Source organism: Pollicipes pollicipes, unplaced genomic scaffold, assembly GCF_011947565.3.
Source record: "Pollicipes pollicipes isolate AB1234 unplaced genomic scaffold, Ppol_2.1 Scaffold_7231;HRSCAF=8579_pilon_pilon_pilon, whole genome shotgun sequence".
NCBI classification, from domain to species: domain Eukaryota; kingdom Metazoa; phylum Arthropoda; class Thecostraca; order Pollicipedomorpha; family Pollicipedidae; genus Pollicipes; species Pollicipes pollicipes.
This window is the reverse complement of record NW_023597034.1, coordinates 26,124,657-26,136,170: the sequence shown is the minus strand read 5'-3', so window position 1 is coordinate 26,136,170 and position 11,514 is coordinate 26,124,657. Positions and strand designations below refer to the sequence as shown.

At 51.6% G+C, this 11,514-nt stretch overlaps 1 protein-coding gene and 1 long non-coding RNA gene across 2 annotated transcripts; both read right to left on the bottom strand.

Moving 5' to 3' along the window:
• Window positions 1-36: 36 nt before the first annotated feature.
• LOC119109898 (transcription initiation factor TFIID subunit 15) lies at window positions 37-1,323 on the bottom strand. The gene is made up of 4 exons (XM_037233647.1): window positions 1,261-1,323; window positions 778-955; window positions 165-251; window positions 37-98 (listed from the first exon to the last, which is right to left on the bottom strand). The coding sequence occupies exons 1-4, from the start codon at window positions 1,321-1,323 to the stop codon at window positions 37-39; spliced, it is 390 nt and encodes a 129-aa protein (XP_037089542.1).
• A 4,893-nt stretch (window positions 1,324-6,216) lies between these two features.
• LOC119109442 (uncharacterized) lies at window positions 6,217-11,412 on the bottom strand. The gene is made up of 4 exons (XR_005095415.1): window positions 11,315-11,412; window positions 7,732-7,812; window positions 7,503-7,553; window positions 6,217-6,346 (listed from the first exon to the last, which is right to left on the bottom strand). It is a non-coding gene; the product is annotated as an uncharacterized LOC119109442 (long non-coding RNA).
• Between the last annotated feature and the right edge of the window lie 102 nt (window positions 11,413-11,514).

Below are 11,514 nucleotides of genomic sequence, written 5' to 3'. Positions count from 1 at the left end.
GCCGGCGGCCATCGGCTCGCCCCCTCGACCGCCAGCCTAGTACGGACGGTCGCGGTCGCGGCCGCCGTAGTCGTGGCGCATGGGGCCGCCGTCGCGGCCTCCGCGGTAGCCGCCGCGGCCGCCGCGGTAGCCACCGTCGCCGCCGCCGGCGCCCGGCGGCTTGCCCGTCTGGCAGCGGTTGCACTCGTGGCGCCAGGCAAAGTTCACGTTGCCGCAGTCGTCGTTCGGGCACTTCCAGTCGCCGGCCGCGCCTGCCGGGCGCCAGCGCAGCGGCGTCACGAAATGCAGGGCGTTCACGCGCGACCAGCGCGCACACATGGTTACAGTGCTGAGGTAATGGCATGAACGAAATTGTCCGTCCCTTTCTGGCCGATAATGGCGTTAAACGCCTCCGATCTCAGAGTTCATTAAGTTTACGGAAGCCGGGTCACTCTCTTTCAAAGCCCAAGGGAACGTCGGCTAGCAGCCGTGTCACTCGACAGCCGTCCACCGGGAGGTGCTGCGAATGGTGGCTAACTGCTGACCCGACATCAAATCTACGGCGCATTTGGTTTGGTTTGGTCCTACGGTCTGGCGCATTTTGGAAGTCATGAACATTCAGCGAAAACACATTTCAACACGCTGTGCACAACGTACATCAAACGAGCGCACTTGAACGACGGCCGACAAGCTATAGTCCCTTGCTGGTGGCGCACCACTCACCTGGCGGCCCGCCGCCGCGTCCCCGGCCGCGGAAGTCGCCGCGCCCACGGCCGCGCGAGCGGTCCGTCGCCGTGCGCCGCTCGGCCATCGACACCTTGATCGTGTTGCCGCGGAAGTCCTTGCCCGAGAACCAGTCGATGGCCGACTTGGCCGCCTCCACGTCGTCGTACGTCACCGTACACTCGCCCTTGTTCGAGCCCGTCATCTTGTCCTTGTACATCCAGATCCGCGGCAGCCCGGTCCGCTTGTCCAGCTGTGGGCGGCGCAACGGCGTTATCGGCGGGCTGCGCAGGAGTGCGCTGCGATGCGAGATGAAGCCAAACCGTGCGCACATTGTACCCCCCCCCCCCCCCCCCCCCCCCGATCCACCCAGGACATGCCATCGCTCAGTAGCGACTTCAGGGTGGTTGACGTTCCAACGCGCACCAAAAAGTGCGTTGAACGACCACACGTCCACAGTCGGCGTCACCTCCATCCAATGTCTGGAGCCGTTTGCCGGCTGGTCAGGCGGGGAAAGCCGAATTCAGCACGGGCCGTCAACGGCGGCCCGTCCGCTACCTTAATACGGCCGATGGAGCCGAAGAAGTTGGCGACCTCTTCAGTGGAGCTTTCGGGCGGCATGCCGCACACGAAGATGGTGTCTTCGAACGTCTGCCGGAATCCGCCGCCGCTGCCGCCGCCGTCGTCACCGCCATACCCACCTGCAGCGGCGCCGGCCACGGTCAGCGCGCGACACGAGCGCTGGAGTGGGTGCGCGGTTCTTACATACACGCAAACACACGCAGCAGCAGCCGCAGCGGGGCAAGGGGTCACGCCCAGCCCACACGGGCTACTCCGGCACCGCTCCTGGTCACAGCCAGATATTGCACCACACACTCACATACACAACGTCTCCACGCGCCAGGCGGCGAGCCCGAAGCCAGCCGCACCCGATGGCCAGAGCCGCTCCACATAGCAACCAGGCCCTGGGTACAAATGAATAATGCAATGCCACATCTTGTCCAATCTGAAAGCCTTTCGCAGCGCAGACTGACACCGCCGAAGTCCGCGGCTCCCTTTATGGCAGTTTCCGACGCCCTCGGCGAATGGCGATGCCATCGCCCTAACCGCTTCCATTGCCAACCCATACCAACCAGTCGCGCTCAGCCACCACTCCCAGATCGAGTCGCCAGCTCTCGGCCAATCCACACCTGTCCCACTCAGGCTTCGCAGTCCATTCGTTTTCGAGCAATTTCGGTTTGGCCTGGATAAGAGCCCTTTCGGCCAGTGATGACCATTTCAGGACCATGGGATACAGGAGAGTGGATACTGATGGGGCAAAACTACACGCACCTGGGGGGCTCATCTTGCGAGAATGAGCCTGCACAGGGACCCCTATACGGGGTGTGCGCCCGGCACCCGGGAAAGGCCTCCCAACAGGGGATACTTAAGCCCACTCATGGCTGGCGCGTGTAGCTTGCCCCAGACAAACGAGGTGTCGCAAGGATGCAGGACGAAGTGAGAATGAGGGAAGGAAGAATCTTTCGACCAATCGCTGGCAACTGTACAAGAACAACGGACCAACTCAACGATACACCTAGCGTACAAGCACATCCTGTGCCGTTTGTCACCATTTCTCGCTACACGCCCGCATTTCACACCGCCAGGTTTTGCCCCAGAGGTGCGACGACCTACGACCTCACGTACCACGCGGCGTCATCAGCCTCACGCCCCACCGCATTGCTACCAGTTCTTACCACCCCGATGACTGTCACACGTGAACTGTGCTCGACGAACACTCCTTCCTGCGTTAACTGAACCTTCTCTGCGTCTGTGACCCATGCGCAACCAAGTCATCCCGGACCATGCGTCGAAACCTTGGACCGCTCGTGGCCCTTTCTAACACCGCGCAGCTGTAGACACCACGCTGTGTGTAGCCTTATGCCCAACGCTTCTTCTCCGTTGCTGGAAGACTATCCAGCGCACCGCTGCGAAGAAGCGTGACAGCGCGCAACACAGCTCTCCGCTACCACTCACTGGACACCAGTTTGGCAGCGGGCCGGAAGGCCATCGCACACAGCCCAGGGGAGGGGCACACGTTCCACGGCTGGCGCGTGTCCGCGGGCGACGGCCGCCGCCTTTAAGAGCGCTTCGGCAGGTCACTTCATCTCTCCAGTCAGGCGCTTCGCTCTCCTCTTCATAGCCGTATAAAATCACCATGTTTGACTTAGAAAACTGCTCGCAGAGGGCTCTTCGCGGGGTTCTTGCCCGGGTTTTCCGCGATTTGTACAGACACCGAAGCAAACATTCATCCCACAATGCGGACCGCCCACTTGCTACCTGCCATTATGGTTCATTGTCGAGGGTGTGGTGCTAAAACTTTGAGCCAAACCTTCACTACCGCTAATTCTGCAATCCTCCGCGCTCAACGGGCATCTCCCCGCAGATTGGCAATTACTTGTCATATTGCGGATGGATGCAGTTTGTTCACCCAGACCCATTCTTTCTCCCACACATAAACCACGTCAAAAATCTTCTTCACAACTAATAAACTTCAGAAATATCTTCACGGTTTCGCCAGACTCGAAGACCACAATTTTTCAGCAGACCCGCACGAGCGGCACAAGGTACACACTGACCACTTCTCGATGCTGGGGAGAGTGTACGGAGCTGTTAATGCAGGGGAGCACTAAACCAGATACAGTTCAAGAGCAGGCCAAGCGGCGAGTACTCGCCCAATACCACCATTGAGTCGATATTTACTTTACCACTGACAGGACTCGGCACTTGAAGGACAGCCCACCACATAGAGAAAGCCCGATACTGAGCAACCCGACGACTATCGGGTCCCCTGCAGGCACGGCACATCGCGGGCCCCACACACCGCCCCAGCCCGAAGAGACCCACAGTCGCACGGCGTACTTATCGCTGGTCGGCGATGTTTACCTTTGTTATAGCCACCTTGGCCACCTCTGCAAGAGGCCAGAACCGCACGGTGAGTGGCTTCTCATGTACCAGAGCCGGCTGCTCGCGGCGCCGCACAGGGCGCCCGTCGGTCCAGCGTCAGTCGGAGCCGGCGCCGAGTGGTGGCGCCGGCGGCGTCCGTCCCGCCCTCCCGCGCCGCTGCCCGTCGGGCCCGGCCCGGCCCGCCCCGCCCCACCCACCCACGTCTGTGGCCCGACGGCTGCACCCGTCTCCTTCGTACCGCTGATGACGATGACAGCGTTCGCTGACCGGTGCACCCGCACATTCGTGCCAGTCGGTGCTTTTTTACATTTGTACCGTAGTGCAGGTGACGCTCACTGGCTGCTATAACCAGGCAAACCAGTCCAGTTGCTTCTACACGCTGGCTCAACAGGTGACACATGTGCATGTGTTTGTTGTTGACCCTTAGCCGAATACCTTTTGCTAGTTTTACCACAGACACATGACGCAAGTAAACACATTAAAAACACCATTCTATCCGCTCCCTCCAGTTCTATGGTACTGCACAGTGTCTACCCCAGTCATTGTTTTGTCACCTTGTTTCACCACATACCTGTGAACATAACATGTTACACGTGATGACACTGTCAACCAAGCAATGTTCAACGCAGCGGGGACTAAGTCGGACTTGGTTCATACGGGGGACACCTGCTCATGAATACCGTGCGACTCCATGCTTTGCCGCGGTCTTCGTTTGGTATGCTAAACCCCACAGATTCATGGATGAACACACTGGCTTTGCATATTTGTATCTTAAATGCATATTACGACGCGTCGCATTAATGGTGTTGCGACTACTGATGACGGGGAAGTACCCATGCCAACATACACATCGACGAGATCTCAGCCTTGTTATTTCCATAGCCGAAGTGGCACGCCGTCCAAGGTCTACTACAAGTGGTAGATCCCGCACGCTGGACTCATTCGTCCGTTTTACGCCTCACTGTAGTACGCAACGATTCCAGGTTTGGCATCCTGTCCGATTACCGATTGGGACGCAATTTGTAACACCGAAAATCGCCCACAACTGGCCGTTTGACAAAGCAACGAATTTGGTGTTGAAATGGTGGTAACTCCTTAATGCCTGCCCTACCAAAGTTAAAACTTATTTTGACCCAAATCGGACTGCAATGGACTGCTGATAGACCCCACAACTGTATGGTGCTCGTGATTGCGGCCACTTCTGATTTGCTCAGTTGAGCGCTGTGGCCCAGGTGACGAGGACATTAGCTCGTTGGTCACAGGAATTCTGAACCCCTACTGGCACATTACCGCATCCTGTCTTCGTAATCCACGAACGTACATGTGCACTGAGAAATAAAGGCGGTCAATGCGTCCGACCGAAATCAACTACATTATGCAAAAATATTTCATAAATGCACTGAACTCTTGGTAAGGAGCACTGCTTGCGGCGCGAGGTTCTGTTGGACCTAAGCCAGCATTACTATCAGCTGGAACGGACAGCGTATCATGAGACGCCTGCTTTGGTACCGCATCTGCATAGTATTTGACTATTTGAGGCAATGCAACCATTGGCTTGCCGGCCCGACGCCAACGTGTAAAGGTCCGAGACAATGCCGAGCTAGGTTGCCAGTCGCAACGCCCCCGTCTGAGGCTACATGACATCACGTCCGACTGCACACAACGACGTAATAATGGGCTCATCCGTCCAGACGTTTGAGGGCACGAGCACTGGCACTCGCAGCAGCGTTCCGGTCCACTGAATCGAATACCAACAACTCCATTCCGCGCTCCGAACTCCAGTACTGCTCCTCTATCAATAGCGCCACAGACGCTAGCCAATGCGCTGTCGACAGCTGCGAAGACCTTTTGGTGCTACGAACGCTGTACCTGCCCAGCTGGCATGTACATATCGTGCCTCATGTCTACCCGACGCACTGAGCTCCGCAGTGGAGCCTGCCCGCGAAGTCGTCACGTTGTTCGATCATAGACCAGGACGGTTCAACTAGTGACCTACAATCATAATTCTCCTGCGATCAGACCCAGTAGACCAAACTCTAAACGCAAATTCAAACCTCGCACACACTACCCGTTGAAACCCCGCTTGCGTGACTTCTCCCTGAATGAAAGCTACCGGACGGATACGGAACGAACAAAACGCAACAAAAATATCAGGACATACCACGCGAGAGCACACCTTGATGGCAACGTTATCAATCGGAACACCTCTTGGTGCACAAGGCCGCAGTCAGCAGAGGTGTGGCAAGTGCTCACCTGTCGTATCCACCGCCTCCACGGCCTCTGTAGCCACCGCCGCCCCCGTATCCGCCGTCACGGCTGCCGCCGTACCCTCCGCTGTCGCGGCCGCCGCCGTATCCGCCGCCGCCTCCACCACCGTAGCCGCCGTCGCGGCCGCCGCGGCCACCGCCGTATCCGCCGCCGCCGCCACCGTAGCCGCCTCCGTCGCGTCCGCCACCGTAGCCGCCTCCGTCGCGACCGCCGCCGTAGCCACCGCCGTCATCGTCACGGCCTCCCCTGTGGCCGCCGCCACCGCCGCCGCCACCGCCGCCGCCGCCGCCGCCGCCACCACCGCCATAGCCACCGTCACGGCCACCGCCGTAGCCACCGTCGCGGCCGCCGCCGTAACCACCGCCGCCGCCGCCATAGCCGTCGCCCCCATCACGGCCTCCGCGGTAGCCACCGCCGCCACCCCGGCCGCCTGGGCAGAGCCACGACCGTCAGCCACAGTGTTCCTTAACGGCCGCCAGAGATGCTGGCCGGCGGTCGGAGCTACCAGCAACATCAAAACAGAAGCCTGAAATGCTTGAAAGCATCAAATGTTGGACAAAGCAACAAAGCAATGACAATCCATTTTTTCCTGGCAAGGAACATTGTGTTGTAAACAAGTTGACAAGTGGACTGGACTGCCTTTCCATGACAGTATGAACAAACCACTTTCATAGATCATATACAAGCCGAAATAGGGCAGCAAGCACATTATGCAAACCACTCAATCCATTTTTCACAAGCCACCAGTAACTACAGTAATGTGTCCTAAATACTCAGCCCATGGGGTGATTGTTGGTACTGGCTGGATGTTGGAGCAAATAGGTAAAGTAGCTTTACACCCAATTCCCACACCAATTCCAAACTAAATCTGGTCTTAGTCACAATTCTCTCCAATACAGTTGGGCAATATTGTCTGCTATCATCACCAAGGGCCTGAGGCAGAATTATGGGGAAATGGTTGGCTGCAGCTTCCAATTAAGAAAAAAATAGCACCCCTGTATGCAGAGAAAGTATTCCAGTATGCATGCAAAGAACATAAAGACAGCCACCCCATGTCTTGTGATCAGATGCAGCAGACAGTGATGACAATGTTGCATGGTCAAGTATGACATCACACATTGCTCAGTCTGCAACATCTGACCAACATTTGATTTCATAAACAAATTATATCATATTAGATTGAACTGGCCATGGCACAATAGTCCCCTCTCATGATTACACATCTGTAGGCAAAGTGAAGACTTGACCACAGCAATTTAGCAGCAAATATTGTTTGGAAATTTAAAAATGGCTTATGAATGCAAACAAACCTGTTCATAACATGTCACTTCAAATGACAGTTAGCAAGCAATGTTATGAGGATAAGCATGTTACATATTATATCAGTGATGCTAGGTTTTGCTTAGAACTGACAGGAACAGAATGGCATACAATGCTCACAGCTGGCTTGACAGGTCATTTCTCATACCAAGTAAAATGAGACATATCACCACATAACAATATATATTTCAATGAAAAGCAAAATACTTGATAATGAAACAAACATTTTTCATTGTGCAGAGGCCTGCCTGCATCATTAAACTGACCTCTGTCATATGAGCCTCTTCTCTCATAACCACCGGTGCTCCCGCCACCACCTGCAATGGTTTGGGTTAAATGCAAACATTGAAATTAACCAGGCAACACATCAAATAACACACTGCTAAAGCCATGGTACTACTACACATTAATGAACATACCAAATCATTTATGACAAACAAAATATGATGCCCTCTTCTGTCATTCCAAGAACCTTTGTTGCTTCCCATAACATACCATATCTGTCACCACTGGACCCATAGCCACCTCCTCCATAGCCACCATTTCCCTGGCTGCCATAGCCACCACCACCATAGCCTGCAAAATCCATGATATTTGGTGTTAATGCAATACCAGGTATACTATTTACTGGTAGAGGCCAACCTATAACACAGGCAAAGCAATACAACACAGGCTCTTGGCACAACACAAAAAATTGGGCCTATCTGGGCCATTCTCCGAGCCTCTTTTTTTCCCTGATCAGCAAAATTAATATTGAAACAACAGCATGTCAGGCACAACAAAGTCAAAACTCAAATATTAGCACACCTGTACAAAGGGGTGTTTTGCATTACATCTTACCTTTAAAATGCAAATTTACAGCATATAACAATGGTAAATATAGTGATATGCAGAACATATTATGCCTGTCAAGCTGTCACACTGCCCAGCTTGCCTGGCATAGGATCATTTGTGGCTGATTTACTAGTTCACATGAGTATTGGAGCTTGCACCCCAAGATATATGAGCTGCCCTGCTTAAGGAATTTGTTCCATGCCCCTGCCCCAAGATCTTGTCAAGATTTTTGATCATTTGCCAAATTTTGAGGACTGGCTCAACTGCATCTACAGCACAGACTGGATAAATACATTCTACTTTTAACATAAGTGGCTTGGCAAAGATCACATCCATAATGCTGCGCACACACAAGTTCAGGTGCTCAGACTTATGCAATATTTCGATGAGGTATAATTCTCAAGTGGTCATTTCAAACCAATAAACACTTGACATTTCAAAATAAGGCAAAACTAGTGAAACTGTCTATCATGAGTAGCATACATGCATCCTCCTGGTTCAATGCAGCAATAATGTGCATGCACTCAACACAGTGGAATCCTTTCAGTAAACTAGGACTTAATTAGATGGCACAATGACCACCTTGACCCCTCAAAGCATACTGTGGATGGCGCAATACTACCAAAAACACATGCTGCTCTGCAAGCTGACCAGCATCATACCAAAAGGCATTTCCAACATGATATAAAGCATTGCTGCCTTTCAAAATCTGATAAATACCCAATGTTAAAAAAGAGCATCATATATCATTTGTCATGTTTAAGGTGGAACATACAATAAATGACCATAAAACAGGTAAATTCATGCTACCTAATTTTAATAATTATGATGGTGAGCTACAGAGCATCTCACACCCTCAACTCGACCCCCCCAGCCCCATTGCTGCATTATCGTTGAATGGCCACAACATGACTGCACATCAAGAACTATAAAAAATGTGAGGGGGCCAAGGAAACAATAATGCACTGAAATGTTTCTTATTGCATGTAGGTAAGCTAATGAAACTGACAGGCCAGAACAGACTAGAACCTAGCCTAACCTAACCAAACTACCTAACCTAGCCTAACCTTATCTAATCCAATATAATATAATCTAATCTAATCCAACCTAACCTCCCCACCCTATCCCATTCAACCCAGTGTCCCATTGGCATCCATGTTCCATGCCATACATATGCACCATATTAAGAAGCTTTCTTTGGCCAGCCATGTTCTCATTTTGCTTTTCATTCGCCGCCCAAAGACATCACATTTGCCCCCCGACGTCGACCAATCTACAAACAGTACAGAAGGCTGCTTGTATACACAAGAAACAAATTTCACTGGATTCCAGTTACCTTGGCCCCATACATTTTTATGGTTCTTGATGACCAGCAACATTGCAACCATGCTGAGCAACGGCACTGGGGCCGCAGCTGCTGTGTTTGCAGCGCTCAGATGTTTGCTGTCGTAGTCATCTAAGTTCCAAGGTAAGAGTTTAGATTACCTGTTTTACAATTATTTACTATATGTTCTGCCTTAAAAATGATGATTGATGTACACTGCCTTTTTTGCATTAGGTACCAATGTATGCCATGACCGATTTTTGTTGTTCATTGGAGTTTTCGGGCGCGTCGACTGCAGTGGTCATTTTGCGCCCATAACTATATATGCCATGACCGAGTACCTTAATGTGTTTGAGGGCAAATTGAATGAGCATATTAACAAAGCAGGTCAGGGTGTACCTTCCTAACATTAGAAAAATCATTGTACACCATTCGTCGTGTTTAAGGCAGGACATATCGTAAATAATCACAAAACAGGTCGATTCATGCTCTTACCTTCAAATTTTTTATAATTATGATGGCGAGCTCCCGAGTGCCGCACACACACAGCACCTGCGACACTGGCGCCGTTGCTGTGCGCGGTCACAACATTACTGCGCATCAAGCAGCATCAAGAACCATAAAAACATACTGGGCCAAGGTAACAAAAATCCATGAAATTTGATCCTCAACACCAATGGGAGGATGGGTTGCAGGAGGATTGGGTGGGGAATGTAAAGTGTAGGGTGGGGAGGGGAAGGGAGGGGAGGTTAGGTTAGGTTAGGTTAGTTGAGTTAGGTGAGGTAAGGTAAGGTTAGATTAGGTTAGGGTAGGGTAGGGTAGGGTAGGGTAGGGTAGGTTAGCTTAGCTTAGGTTCTGGTCTATTCTCAGTTAGGTTAGGTCAAGTCAGGTCAGGTCAGGTCAGGTCTGGTCAGCTTAGCTTAGCTTAGCTTAGGTTCTGGTCTATTCTCAGTTAGGTTGGGTTAGGTTAGGTTAGGTTAGGCTAGTTTTAGATATGTTCTGGACTATTCTGGCCTGTGTGTTTCATAAACGCACCTAAACTCGATAAACTATTTTGATTGCTTTATTATTGTTACCTTGGTCCTGTACATTTTTCATGGTTCTTGATAAGCAGAAATATTGTGCTTGCAACAACGCAGAAACGAGCTTGGGAGTCGATGCAGTGTGGTGTGTGTGGTCCTCGGGAGTTCACTATCATATTTATTAAAATTCCAGGGTAGGAGCATGATTCTACCTGTTTTGAAATTATTTACCATATGTTCTGCACGAGTTCTTGGCAAGCAGAAATATTGTATTTACGCAACGGCAACGCAGAAACGGCGCTGGGGAGTCCAGGCGGTGCTCGGGAGCCCGCCATCAAAGTTATTGAAATTAGAAGGCACGAGCATGATTCTACCTGTTTTGAGATTATTTACGGTATGTGCCGCCTTAAACACAACAAATGGTGTGCAATGATTTTTTCTAACCTTAGGTAGGAAAGTACACCTACACCACAAAGCAGTCATTATATTACATTGGCATTAGCAATGGCAACACTCCATCCTAACATTTTACATACAACAGTTTATTTAGAACGCATAATGTACCAAACATCACACCACCCCCAGCCTCTGCCCCAACTGCATACACAGCTGCGCCGCATTCGCGACCATCTCAATGTATGATGAAACTTAACATAAATATACTTTCAGTACATACAAAATTCAAACGATTCTTCAAAACCGGTAGGTCACGATCACCGTGACACGGTGACACGAGCACGGTCACTACACGAGCTCAAATAAACACGACATCCACTCCGCGAACCACGCAACTGCAACTGTTCCCAATGAAATCACGAGCCTCATTCTTTTCAACATGATCCTACAAGCTCATCGCTGACATCCTGCTCCAACATGAAAAAATTCACGAGTTACTCACCCTCCGACATTCTGGCGATTATTCACGAACCAAGAAATAAAACACCAAACAACGACTAGTCCGGACGCCGGCCCCGGCAAGAACAATGGCGCCCCACTTCGTGTGGATTGAAGAGTGCGCAGCGCTGCTTGCACATAAATATATTTAATGTATTTCGTGTAAGATTCGAGTGAAAGAATGGCATATGGCTTATGAAAATG